This window comes from Berghia stephanieae, chromosome 12, assembly GCF_034508935.2.
Source record: "Berghia stephanieae isolate SIO BIC M18660-M18661 chromosome 12, UCSD_Bste_1.3, whole genome shotgun sequence".
Taxonomy (NCBI): Eukaryota; Metazoa; Mollusca; class Gastropoda; order Nudibranchia; family Aeolidiidae; genus Berghia; species Berghia stephanieae.
In genome coordinates, this window is record NC_088371.1 from 35,075,765 (window position 1) to 35,090,764 (window position 15,000).

The 15,000-nt window shown below is 37.7% G+C and overlaps 1 protein-coding gene across 1 annotated transcript in view; it reads right to left on the bottom strand.

Annotated features, from left to right (window-relative positions):
• Positions 1-15,000, bottom strand: part of LOC144957646 (contactin-like) — a 60,190-nt gene that overhangs the window by 24,243 nt on the left and 20,947 nt on the right. The window contains exons 12-19 of the mRNA XM_078888991.1: positions 14,495-14,618; positions 13,211-13,319; positions 11,912-12,105; positions 7,738-8,013; positions 5,482-5,763; positions 3,811-3,974; positions 2,157-2,289; positions 1,461-1,530 (exon numbers count right to left, since the gene is read on the bottom strand). Of these exons, the coding sequence (XP_078745117.1) occupies positions 1,461-1,530; positions 2,157-2,289; positions 3,811-3,974; positions 5,482-5,763; positions 7,738-8,013; positions 11,912-12,105; positions 13,211-13,319; positions 14,495-14,618 (1,352 nt within the window). The remainder of the gene's footprint in view (positions 1-1,460; positions 1,531-2,156; positions 2,290-3,810; positions 3,975-5,481; positions 5,764-7,737; positions 8,014-11,911; positions 12,106-13,210; positions 13,320-14,494; positions 14,619-15,000) is intronic.

Genomic DNA, 15,000 nt, shown 5'->3' on the forward strand with positions numbered 1-15,000 from the left:
TATTTAGGACAGTAAAATATTATATTCCTTCTTCTCTTTAAAGCAGATAAACTCAAGCATGATATTTCTGGTTACAAATTCCATTTTCAGCATCATAATCATCCCGACTTAATAATAATAATAATAATAATAATAATAATAATAATAATAATAATAATAATAATAATAGATCTTTATTGTCCATAAATATGGCAATTTGTCATTTAGTTACACTTGTTATAATGTTAAACGATAACTAAGATTGAACAGATATTTCACTCCTACTTATTTTCTCTCTCTCTCTCTCTCTCTCTCTCTCTCTCTCTCTCTCTCTCTCTCTCTCTCTCTCTCTCTCTCTCACTCTTTCTTTCTTTCACACGTGCGATATACACAACATAAACATATTCATTTCGTTTTCAATTTGTTACGATTGTGGCAATTCGACACCAAAAATTATCATCATTATCAATTGGTCAGTTAATCTTACATTAAATAAATTAATCAGTTAATCAGTCAACGAATCAATCCTTGGTTTTTCTGTACCATATGAAATATTCAAAATTTTTATTGCTGATGGAACGAACGTTGATTTATACTTGTTAGTTCTACATTTAATCTGACAAAACCTTCTCTCAGATGGTAAAAGACTAAATTCATGGTATAAAATATGTTTTTTATTGTTGGTAATTGAGAATGCTTTCCTTTCTATTGCTTTTCCATGAATTCTTTCTACTCCATCAAGAGGATGGTTTATTATTTTTGATGCCTCTTTGATAGATTTTGAAATTTTTGATTTATCTTTAAGTCGGCATCCTCCAAACCATATGGTGCAGCCAAACGCAATTACACTTTTAATCAATGAGTCATAAACTCTTAACATAGTTTTCTTCCTTACTTGAAATGTTCTCAATTTCCTTAGGATGTATAATCTTTGGGCAACTTTCTTAGAAATTATATTAATATGTTGAGAGAAATTGAGGGAACTATCAATGGTTATTCCTAAATATTTAAAATAGTCAACTATCTCAACATCATCTTTACCGATCGCCACACACTTTAAGTCGTTTTTATTTTTTACACCAAACACCTGTTCTTTCGTTTTTTCAACATTTAATTCAAGCTGATTTTGTTTACACCAATCGGTGAATATATTTATTTGTTTGAAATAATTCTTTTCGGTAACTTTATCTTTTAATAAGCCAAGAATAGCAGTATCATCTGCATATTTCACTATAAAACAATTTTCAAAGGATGGTCTGCAGTCGTTGGTGTATAAGATGTACAGGATTGGGGAACTCACACAGCCTTGGGGACATCCGTTCGACACCGTTTTGAGACGAGGGGTCACACATAGACAACACACGAGAGTTTTTGTTCTGTTTCGTCTTTAAACGAATGACTTTAGTGGTAGTTATAACCCGATTACATCATCTAGATCCATCTACGTTTGTTTTGAGTTGGTAGATCACGTGGTACCGTACCTGATGGCCACGCTATCCTGTGTGATAGAGGTGGGCTCTGAGAAGGGAAAGGCCGGCGCTGACGGAGGACCTGGTCAAACACACAGAGGGAGAAAAGAGAGAGAGATATCAATATTTGATCAAAATGGCAGCGGTTAAAAAAAAGATATGAGTATTTATAAGGGAATAGTAGTAGTATCGTTCGGCTACACTTCGATGTTCAAGGTATCAATCCAGGTTCTGAAGTCATCATCACATTTGTTGATGGTTTCAAATCCCCCTTCAAGTTTTGTCTCTGGGCAATCTAGTACGAGGTGGTTTGCATCTTGTGGTGGGAATATAGGGAATATATAGGGAATGAGATTAGCGGAAGAGTAGCGTCCCTTGATTGGACGCCACCGATAGTCTGTGACGTCACCGGCGGAAAAGTTATTAGAGAGAGAACGTCATGTTGGTTGTGCGCATGCGTCTCTCGTCCTCGCTTCCGGTGAAAGGGACTTGAGACACTTCAAAGCCAAATTGACGTTCTCTGTAAGGTGACGTCCAATCAAGGGACGCTACTCTTCCGCTAATCTCATTCCCTATAGGGTATTTCCATAGATTTTACTCACTCAACCCTAGAGAAATTTGCTGTTTTCAAAATTGGAAAAAAAAACTGTAGTAGATATTGCGCTATATAAAAGCTCAATTTAAATTTTAATATTTTTTAAAGCTCACCATGCACTATGAGAAATGCCTCCCGAGAGTCCTCAGTCATCGGGGTTGTTGCTCTACACTCATAACGTCCCATGTGATGAAACTGGACACTTCTTACGTAAAGACCCGTCCTTCCAGAGGCACTGTTTTGTTCCTGGGGGGGTGGGGGGGGGGGAGGGAGAATGTGATTTTTTTTTTTTTTTTAAAAAGGGTTTTATGGCGCTTTGTGTGGCTATGTGGTTTTGTGGTATGGCACTCGCTTTCGGATCGGAGGGTCATGGGTTCGAGCCTCGCTCGGTGGATAGTCAAGTCCTTTACTCACATTCTCTCACTGTACTCAGGTGTAAAGTGAGCATCTGGCCGTTAACAAAAAATTTAATGTAAAATCGCCTACCAGGCGTCATATCTCGTTCTACATTTTACATGTTGCTGTTGGTCAGGGACTCCTTATAAAGCACTTTGAGCACGTTTAGCGGATATTGCGCTATATAACAGCTCAAGTTTTTTCTGTTGATACATATTTCGGTCATATCAGTGCATGTAAAAAAGGATGAAGAGGGATAGTCAAAAATTATATAATTACAATTAAAGCACCCAAGACAAAAGAAAAAATCCCTTTATTCATCCCCCAGGAGAATTTTTTCTTTAGGGTCTATTCCAAGGGAAGACTGGAATAACCCAGGCGTCAGCCGCAGTGCAGCGCCGCAAAGTGAGCTAGGGCGAGGTGACTTGCTCAAGGCCACACAGCGCGGCGGATGATCGAACTCGGTACCTTTCAGACCGTACCCTGAGCCACGCTGTCCCATTAAAAAAAAATTCTTTTAAAGAAAGGTTTAAAGAGTAAGACAAAGGTGAAATGGTTGAAATAGGGACCACATTAGATTCCGAGAGCATGTCATCAATATGAAGTCTAATCAGACACCAGCACAGGATCCCATTAAAATGAACACTATCAAGAGAAGAGCCGCTAGACCTACCCATACGAAGCACGAAAAAAAAACCGGCAGACGACGACGGGTGCTTGGTATGGGTAGGTCTAGCGGCTGTTCTCTTTATTCTTATTATTTTGTCCGTACCCGATGTCTTTATCTGGAAAACGGCAGAGGACGGCAGTGCCGGGTCATCGGAGTCAGTCTCAGGTGTTATTAGGTAGCTTGGCATGTAAGATTTTGCGGAAAACATTTATTATAGACTAGCGTCCTATCCAAATGGGTAAGCAATTGCTATTGTACTTTTAACGCTATAGAATCAAGGACAACCCCGGTTCCAAGGGTGTTATAGCTCTAAAAATAAACTTCTTTGTTATGACCTCGTTCGGTTGCCAAAAAGTTTGTTCGCTTATCATCTTGTAATACAAATCTACGGACACTCACTACGACATATTTTGGATGTCGTAACATTGGGTCAATTGAGAAGCAAAATTGTCGTTTGTTGACCATCTTGTAATACAAATCTATGGACACTCACCACGACATATTTTGGATGTTGTAACCTTGGGTCAATGGGAAAACCATTGAGAAGCAAAATTGTCGTTTGTTGACCATCTTGTAATACAAATCTATGGACACTTACCACTACATATTCTGGTTATAATCTAGAGTCAACGGAGAAAACCATTGAGAAGCAAAATTGTCGTTTGTTGACCATCTTGTAATACAAATCTATGGACACTTACCACTACATATTCTGGGTGTAATCTCGAGTCAACGGGAAAACCATTGAAGAACCAGGAATAGACCATGTCCGAGTTCTTGGCGTGAGAGGCCTGGCAATAGAAGAACGTTGTAGAGTTGACGATTGCTTGCTGGTCCTCGGGGGCAACTGTGATGAATGTTCCCTCTGTAGGAGATCAAGTAAATAAGGCAACTAGTAATAAAATAAATAAATTTTAAAAAATTCCCTTTATTCATCCCATACGGGAAATTTATTGTCTCTAGGGTCTATTCCAAGGGAAGACTAGAATAACCTAGACGTCAGTCGCCGTGCAGCGCCGCCAATTGAGCTAGGGCGAGGTGACTTGCTTAATGCCACATAACGCAGCGGCGGGTGATCGAACTCGGTACTTTTCGGGTACGAAGCAAAGACCGTACTGCTGAGCCACGCTGCCCCTTGTAGGATCAGATTTAAAAAAAAAAAGACTTTATATAGCAATCTATCATATCAATGTGGTCAAATCGCTTTACAAGGACTCCAAAACCAACATCACCCTTTAAATGGAAAACGAGACATGACGCATATTTTTTTTCTGACAGATATGATATTGAAACAGGTCAGTCAAAGAGCAGTGGACGATTTTTAAAGAATATTTGTACAAAAGGCGCCTAACAGGAAACTTAAAATGCAAGCAAATGAAATGTTTCTATTTGACACATTTAGCACGATAAGTAATGGATTACATAAATTATATATTTCAAAAAAAATCTTTAATTGTGAATTATTCCAGTTTTATTCGATATATTGTCATCGACCAGATACTTATTTACACCTGAATGCGGTGAGAAATGGGCAGCGTGGCTCAGCGGTACGGTCTTTGCTTCATACCCAAAAGGTACCGAATCCGACTGCCTGTCTCGTTGTGTGACCTTGTGCAAATCACCTCGCCATAGCTCGGGTTGCGGCGCTGCACTGCGGCTGACGCTTGGGTTATTCCAGTCTTCCCTTGGAGGAGACCATAAAGACAAATTTCCCATTAGGGATGAATATAGGGAATTAAAAAAAAATAATAATAAATTGCCTTTTACAAGGACTCATCTTTCCACTGCACAGAGCGAGACTCGAACCAGAGACCTATCCGTTCGAGGGCAAATTATTATGACATACAATAACACAAGACCACGAAGCCGCACGCAAACCTTTAGCTCACTCAATCCTAGAGATTTTTGCTTCTTTTCAAAATTGGAAAAAAATGTAATAAAAATTAGCATGTGTGCATAGATACTTTTATTCAACTATCCTTAACATGTAAAAACTAAAAACATCAGCTTTGATACTACGCCTATAATTTGTCTCAGAAAAATGTAATAAACTGGCATGGGGTAAAAGTAACCCGGGTAAACTACGGATATAGTCGGTGTTAGGGCTGAATGAGTTAATAAGTGACCCATCGTCTCAAAACGGTATTATGTCGGAACGAACCATATGCTTAAAAGACGAATTAAATGTTAAACTGGTCAAAAATATAAATTGTTGGCATTAGCAATCTAAAATATGGTATCCGTTCTCTTCAATAAAACACACAAACTCAACACAAGTCTGATATTTCTGGCTATAAATTCAATTTTCAAAAGTTTAACCAACCCGACTTAATACCGTTTTGAGGCGAAGGGTCACATATGTTGATACCTACCAGCAACTATGAGCTGAGTTTCATCCTCAGCGGTACCGAATTTATTTTCAGCTTTGCACGTGAAGGTCCCTTGGTCTATCTCCGTCACTCCCAGCATAACGAGGTCCCCGTTCATCCGTTGGAAGAACTTGGTTGCCCAGTCGGAGATCTGGCCTCCATCCCTGTACCAGGAGACCGTTGCAAAGGGAGCTGCTTCCGGTTTGCAATGTAAGGTCACGTTCCCGTTCAGCGATGCTTGGGTGATGGGCTGGAGTGGGTATTTGAAGAAGGTCGGGGCGAATCCTGTGTGGGGAAAGTGAAGATTAGATAGTGATTTCAAGGTCTTTTTCAAGACATAATTAAAAGCATTCTATCCAAAGGGTAGCATGTAACTGTTATTGTTCGTTTCACGTTATAAAAACAGGGATAAACATCAGCTCCATGGGCCTATTGGTCCTGAACGACGTGTACAGGTCTGACATCCGAACCCACTTATGGGCCTTGTTTAACATTGTTGGAATGGACACTATTTTGTGTCATTTTTGAGATTTCCATTACAACAATGAGCCCATAAGGAATTGGGTAATTAGACCTGCAAATAAGTGCACGTCGGTCCCGAAGGAACTTGTAGGAACAGTGCTCTACTAACTGAGCTATATAGACGCCAATAAAAAAAAACAAAAGATTTTAAAAACCCCGCCCAAATATGTGGCTTAATTAAGAAAATTCTCAGAAAATGTAAGTCTCGAAATCTTGAGGGTTTCATAGGCGATTTATGTTTTTTTGTTTTTAATGGTTTTACGGCGCTTGCAACCCGTTTAGGTCATGATATCAGCGTCAGTAAAAAGGAAGAAAATTGGATAGTAAATATATATTAGCTGTACAATTAAAAGGACTTCAGGAAAAAGTAAGACAATGGGGAACTGGTTCAAAAAGGGAACAGAGCACACTATCAGTGTAATTAGTTTGAGATTACCTAAAAGTCTCAACCAGACACCAACATAAGTCCCCATTAAGAGGAAGACACTCACATGTTTACAAATCACATGTTAAGAATAAAAGAAAAATAACAGTGCATAACAGAGAGATGATTTACAATGAAAAAAATATAATCTCAAAAAACTATAACTATTCATTCGACTGTTTCCCTCCCAGCCAATGACTCCGGCCAGGACCAGGACAAAACTAAGTAGAAATCTCATTCCAAGACAAAGACAGAAAGCAATTCGAAAACAGATACAGAGGTATAGAAGATACAGCAAGTACCTCCCTGCCCACTATGGGGGGAATTGTGACTCGTTTATCTCAATGTGTATCAAATCGGGGCGAACCAGATAACACAAAGAGTGAATTAATAATAATAATAATAATAATAATAATAATAATAATAATAATAATAATAATAATAATAATAATAATAAATAATAATAATAATAATAATAATAATAATAATAATAATACATGGGATTTATATCGTGCATTGACATCACTACAATTAAATATACAAAAGTCACACATAAAAAGAGTATACCACAATGATATCAATACTAGCAGTGTATATAAATAATATCCTATCAATGTCATCATGAAAGTGTAACGGTAAAAAGGTAGGGCTTTAACAATGCTATAAAACTATCAATAGATTCCGCTTCTCTTATTGAACGTTAAATGTAATCCATTGTCTCAAAGCAGTGCTAGAATCATGTTGGGGGAGGTAAAAAAAAACACCAAAAAAACTTGATTGATTGATTGATTGATTGGTTGGTTAAATATTTGATTGGTTCGTTGATTGACTTATTGATTGATAGATTGATTGACTTATTGATTGATAGATTGATTGACTTATTGATTGATAGATTTATTGACTTATTGATTGATAGATTGATTACTGAATGATTGATTGATTGACTGATTGATTGATTGATTGATTGATTGATTGATTGATTGATTGATTGATTGATTGATTGATTGATTGATTGATTGATTAGTTGATTGATTGGTTGATTGATTGATTGATTGATTGTTTGATTAGTTGATTGATTGGTTGATTGATTGATTGATTGATTATTTGGTTCAATATTTGATTGGTCGATTGATTGACTGATTAGTTTAAAGATTAATGGCTATACGATTGATTATTGATTGATTGATGGATTGATTGGTTACTTGATTGATTGATGCATAGATCAATTGATTCATTTAACAGCATTTTACAGGACGACATAAGTAAATGAAAATTTTTGTTTTGTTTTGTTTAGTTTTGTTTGTTTTTTATACCTAAAACACGTATCTGTCCTTCGCTCAAAGTAGTCCCATGGTTATTCGTAGCCGCGCATTGATACATTCCATCATGCAGCGCGGGGTCAAGCTTGCTAAAGATAAGTACGTTGCTCCTTACAGTCAAGAACTTGGCCGGGTCAGAGGTCAAAGGTTCCCCATTTTTCAGCCAATGAAATGTGGCGGCTGGGCTGGCTCTCACCTCGCACCGCCATGTGAACTGAGCCCCTAGATCAAGATGCTGGTCTCCGATAGGGCGGAGAAAATAAGGTTTTGCTGAAATGAAATAAATGATAGATATAGTAAAATACGAATACTGTGGCAACCCTTCATGAGCCTGGAGGTCCCGATAGCTCAGTTGCTAGAGCACCCATTTCATAAACAAAGAGATCCAGATCAACCCCGAGTGCATTCAAGTCTTTTTTCTGATTTCACTGTCCACTCAGCAGTGATTGGGTAGCTGGGTCTGTCAGATCTGACAGAATTACTTTGTGATAAACTGGCGTCCTATCCGAAAATGATCAAGCAATTGCTATTGTCCATTTCACGCTATAGAAACCGGGATAAACCGTAGCCATCGTTAAGTTATAGCCTGACACTGAAACCCAAAAAGACTGGCATTTTGACGTCATTATTTGTTTTTTGCACCGCCTAGTGAGTTGTCGTTAGTAGTGCTCATGGAAACAAGTGGTCCCATTGGTTGAACTATTGAATACAACTCACAATTTGTTTTCTTCTGTGGCCAAAGACTGGCATTTTGACATCATTTTTTGGTCAGTGTCAGGTTATATGTAAACGATGGCTACGGATAAACTCCGGATACATGGGCCTTATTTTATATGCATGGTCCTAATAACCCACATTATTATAACGTAAATGGGAAACCAAAATTATACTAATAAATAGAGGTACCTAAATGAGTCAATAAAATGGAGATAAAGATAAAGGGAGTAAATCTGACTCAAGAATGAACAACATGTTCAGATTTACTCCCTTTATCTTTATCTCCAAAGTGATACTAAGCTGCTAGAAGCTGTGGACTGTAAACAGTATTACATATAACAGCTTTAAAAAAGAATAAAATTATACCAAACACGGAACCTTTCGGGCGCAAGACCCGTCTTCAGCCAAAAACAACAAAAAGCAAAGGACGTGTCGAATATTTCTTTGTGGTCGATTTTGTTCTTGGTATTTTTGTTTTCATTGTTTTGTTTGTTTTTTTGGGGTTTTTTTTTTTTTTTTTTTTTTTTGGGTTTTTTTTTTGTTGTTGTCGACTGAAGAAGGGTTGTGAGCCCGAAACATTCAATGTTTGGTATTTTGTTCTTTTTTTTTTTTTTTTTTTTTTTTTTGTAACTGTTACATTCATTTTTGTTATTTACTTTTTTTACAGTCCACAGCTTCTAGCAGCTTTGTAGCAGATTTGAAATCTTACATACTTTCAACTTTGAAATAAAATCATATAGGTACACCCCAGTCGGCACTATTTACACTTAGGCCGCCCTTTGGGGCGCCCAACATGAGCCACAAGTCTTTGCCATTCTGTCCTGTCCTCCATAAGTGTACGCAGCTCCCAGGTGTTGTCCATTCCTGTGTCATCTAGCAGACAGTCAATGTATGTTTACGGCACAATAATACTCTCCAATAAAGAATTGCATCGATCTTGATGGAAACAAAAAACCATGGGGTGATATATACGATATCAAAACACACTTATGGTGTTTGGTTTGGGGTTTTTGTGTGTGTGTGGGGGGGGGGGTTGTGCTTTTTATTTTTGTTTGTTTTTGTTTGTTCTTTTTTAAGGGTTTTACTGCGCTTGCGATACATTTAGCTCATTTCAAAGGGGAATAGTTTAAACAGGAACATGTAGATTCCAAGAACTTAGTATCAGTGTACTTTGTCTGAAATCACCTAAAAGCAGACCTGCCTAGAACTATGAAAAAATCAGAGAATTACGAAATTTTGGTTCCAATTTTAGAACTTCATGTAGATTTCTAAGTCTTTTACTCTCTCCTTACCGACCAGTTTCCGGATTTTCCCCAAAACTTCACACCCAGCTATACAAAAATAGATTTAATTCACTCAAACACAAAAGTTGTTAATTCTTGCTATACATATTTTTCTGCTAATTCAACAGTGTTAATATACTTTAAAAACAACAACAACCATTTTTGTTCAAATATTATGATGTACAAAAGAAATCAGAAAGAGAAAAAATGTTGACTGTAAATGTGACGATTTACCTGTGGGTGGTAAGGTGGGGGTTAAAACTTATTGAAAATAAATGTAGATTTCACTTACATATTTTAAAGGATTTTGAGGTGTTATCTTTCAATTTTGAGGCTAGATTGTTTATCTGTAAAGTCAATTGTAGTGACTACAATTTGAACCTTCTAAGAACTACGATTTTTTAACAATTTTCATTAAGGCAAATCTGCCTAAAAGTTTCATCCAGACACAAGCACAGGATCCCACCAAGAGGAATACACTCAAATGTTTACAATCCACTATTCAAGACAAAAATGTAACAGCACATAACAGATAGATGATTTATAATAATAAATATGGCAGCGCAGTCTCTAGGGACGCTTGTCGTGAATGTGTGCGTCACTTCGGGGTGAGTCAGTCTGTTTCTATTATCCAGTTAGTAATCTGTCTCCATAAATCTCTGTCCAGTGCAAGTGTTCTTAGCTTTAGAATGTCATCATGTGTGTTAAGGTGCTGAGGCAATTGGATGTTTCCTTGTGTTGTTGAAATCAGTTCTTTGGTTGTTGTTTCTAAATGTATTTGATATTTTTTGAGATCTTGATTTAATTTTGTTGGAAGTGAAGTTGGTGTACGCCCTCTGTATTTGACTATTTGTTTGAAGTAATCATCCATTGAGGTTTGTGCTGGAATATTTTCATCTCGCCGGAGCACGTGTCCGAACAGTTTCCATCTTTGATTCTTTATACGCATACTGACTGGTTGTACTCTGCATCTGTCATATACATCCTCATTACTGATTTTGATATAAATCTAAAGGCGATGATTTATAAAGGGGAAAAAATTATCATATCCCAAAACTAGAACTAAACATTTGACTGTTCTCTTCTCAGTCAAGGACTCCGAAAAGGGTCCGGGCCGACGGGCACTTATTTGCAGGTCTGATAACCCAATTCCTTATGGGCTCATTGTTGTAATGGAAATTAAAAAAAAAAAAGAAAATGACGCTAAATATTGTCCATTACAACAATGTTAAACTAGGCCCATAAGTGGGTACGTTCGGATGTCAAAACTGCATATATGTACACGCGTCGGCCTGGACAAAACCAAATAATCCCATACCAAGATAAAGACAGAAAACAACTGAAAATACCCCCCCCCCCCCAAAAACAAACAGGGGGAGGGTGGAAGAGACCTCCTACCCATCATGGGAGGTCAAAAGAGCCCACCCAGCACTCATGGTGTATCCATTAATAATAATTTTTACAAAAATTCCCTTTATTCATCCCATAGGGGAAATTTGTCTCTAGGGTCTATTCCACGGGAAGACTGGAATAACCCAGGCGTCAGCCGCAGTGCAGAGCCGCAAATTGAACTAGGCGAGGTGACTTGCTCAAGGCCACACAGCGCAGCGGCGGATTATCGAACTCGGTACCTTTCGGGTACGAAGCAAAGACCGTACCGCTGAGCCACGCTGCCCCTAAGAGATGGCGTGTAAAAAAAAAAAGCAAAGGACGTGTCGAGAAAGGCTAATTCACAACAATAGCACACAAATACATCATGAAGTATAGAACATCAAGACGCATGCCTACATTTGCGACAATAGATAGTATGCGCTTGGCTAAGGAGTTCCCAAAATTGCCATCCGGAAGTATAACGGACCAACACACAAAACTATGTGTAACCATGATCGTTTATAGTCAGGTTAATACAGTTTAGTGAAAATTACTCATATACGCGGATGGCAAAAAACAAAAACAAAGACCTGAGTGACGTCAACTTCGACCTATCTATAGATACCCCGGCTATAAAAGTTCATGGATACACACAGTTTTGTGTGTTGGTCCGCTATACTTCCGGATGGCAATGTTATGAGCTTCTTAGCCAAGCGCATACTATCTATACACCAGAGGTGGTGTGCAAATTAAGAGAAGAAAGAAAGAAATAAAGAATAAACGATTCGAATACGCACCTCCAAGTACCAGGTTAACACTCCTCTCGTCTGTGTTGCTGTAGCCTCTTTTCACAACACACGTGTAGACGCCCTGGTCGTCCAAGCTCGCGCTCCGGAGGATGAGTATTCGATTGTGGTCCAGTAATTGAGCGTTTTGGGGGAGTTGTGGGTGTCCCTGTCTGCTCCAGAAATATCGGAACGTTGATGTGGATCTGTGGAAACATGTATTTGTGTCAGTGTATGACATAACCGGTCAGAAAGTGAAAATTTTGGATTTGCATTGTTTTGTTTTTTTGGGGGTTTTTTGTGTGTTTTTTTTAGAGCTTTTATATAGCGCAATATCCACTAAATGTGCTCAAAGCGCTTTACAAAGGGTCCCTGACCAACAGCAACACATAACCTGTAGAACGAGACATAACGTCTGGTTGGCGATATTACAATTTATTTCCGACAGAGACAACGCTGTTGACGGCCAGGTACTCATTTTACACCGGAGTACGGTGAGAGAATGATGTGAGTAAAGAGTCTTTTCCAAGGACTCAACTATTCGCCGAGTGAGGCTCGAACCCAGAACCTTCCGATCCGAAAGCGAGAGTCACACCACTTGATCACATAGCTGTTTTGCATTTTTCTGAAAGAATTTGTTCCCCAGAGCATTTTAATCTTTATTTGACGTAAATCGGATGATTTATCATGACATTATGGCCAGATGTATGGGAAAGTATCCAGCCACTTTTCTCAAATTTCATACTTTTTTAACTTGACTAGCTGTAAATAATATTTAGAAGTGAAATTAAGCTTTGATATTTCCCAATGATGTACATAAAGGGTTAATTTTATCATTTATGACAGGAACTCATTTCTGATTTTTTTTTAAATTGACCTTCTTACTAAACTTGGCAATATCTCAGTTCAAACCTGTTCACCATCCGACTGATTATGTCATTCATTGTAACATTTATGACCAATCTTCTCAGAACGTGAGATTGAGCTTGGGCTTCTTATATAGCGCAATATCCACTAAAAGTGCTCAAAGCGCTTTACAATGGGTCCCTAACCAACAGCAACACGTAACATGTAGAACTGTTCGGCGATATTATCATTATTTTCCGACAGAGACAACGCTGTTAACGGCTAGGTACTCATTTTACTCATGAGTACGGTGAGATAATGTGACTAAAGTGCCTTTTCCAAGGACTCAACTATGCGCCGAGCGAGCGAGGCTCGAACCCAGGATCTTCCGATCCGAAAGCGAGTGTCATACGTACAACAAGACCACATAGCCACACATGTGTATAATATTATTATAATACTCACGATCCATACGCAAAGCACTCCATTCGAACATCGTCCCCCTTCAAGGGAGGTTTTGGGAACACAGCGATGAATTCGTTCTGGATACGAGGCCCCCAGTCTGCAAGTGGACCTGCGGGAAGATGAGTAAGGGGGGCGGGGGAGAGAAGGTTTGGGGGGGGGGGAGGAAGAAAGGGGATGAGTAAAGATCGCATGGGCCATTTCTGGAGGATAACTCTTTTTAGCCATCTCGTTATAATATGCATAGTAAGTGACGTCACATCCTCTGCTTTTCCTGTTCTAAAATCCTTGGAAGTGTGTATGTAGTCAGTCCTTCATTGAATGAGAACAATTAATGAATTGGTACATATGAATCATAAGATTGCAGAACTGTTTTAGTAAAAGGGTGTCTAGGCAGATATAAAGATTATTATTCGTCATTCCTCATCCCACAGTGGGTTTGGACAGATATATAAATAGAAAGACCATTTTTTCATGAAATAAACTTCATAAAATATAGAATTGTCTACTCATTTGCACCATTATAATAGCATAAGTTCTAAAAAGTGTGACATGCGGACCATATCGTGGTTGTTGTTGTTTTTTTTTGTTGTTTTTTTTTTGGGGGGGGGGGGGGTTTGGTTTTCTTGTTTTTTAATATGTTTTTATTGTTTTGTTGTTGTTGTTTTTTGTGATTTTTTGTTGTTGTTGTTTGTTTCTTGTTTGTTTGTTTGTTTTTTATTCATTTATTGTTGTCTTGTTTAAGTTATTTTTTAAATATTTTTTGTGACAATATTTTGTATGTAGACGTTTATAATTATTCTCACTAGCTATATCATTATAAATGGACATTATAAATTATACTGCTCTATAATGATGATAATATTTGGTGTTGAATTGCCGAAAATGTAACGAATTGAAAATGAAATGAATATGTTTATGTTGTGTATATCGCACGCGTGAAAGAAAGAGGAGAGAGAGAGAGAGGAGAGAGAGAAGAGAGAGAGAGAGAGAGAGAGAGAGGAGAGAGAATAAGTAGGAGTGAAATATCTGTTCAATGTTATAGTTATCATATAACGTTATAACAAGTGTAACTAAATGACAAATTGCCATATTTATGGACAATAAAGATCTATTATTATTATTATTATTATTATTATTTTATTATTATTATTATTATTATTATTATTTTTATTTATTATTATTATTATTATTATTATTATTATTATTATTATTATTATTATTATTATTACATTGGCGCTATATCAAAAGCCTTTTTCAATTCAAAGGATTTCCCCCAATACTTACTTTGGTCGGCGACATTGAGAGATATAGGCAAGGAAGTCCTCATTTGACTGGATCCAACGGAAACACGCCCTTTGCCGGTCAGGATTGCTATACAATGGTAATTACCCTCGTCCGCTCTCGTCACCTGTAAGTATAACAGTAATGACCTTGAATTAAATCATATATATATATATATATATATATATATATATATATATATATATATATATATATATATGGGGGGGGGGGGGGGAGCGTGGCTTTGCCGTACAGTCTTTGCTTCTTACCCAAAAGGTACCGAGTTCGACAACCCTCGTTGTGTGGCCCTAACTCACTTTGCGGCACTGCATCGCGGCTGACGCCTGGGTTATCCCAGACCCTAAAGGCAAATTTAACCTTGGCGATGATAAGGAGAATTTAATATATATATATATATATATATATATATATATATATATATATATATATATATATATATAGATAGAGAGAGAGAGAGAGAGAAGGGGGGGGGGGAGAGATGGTTAGAT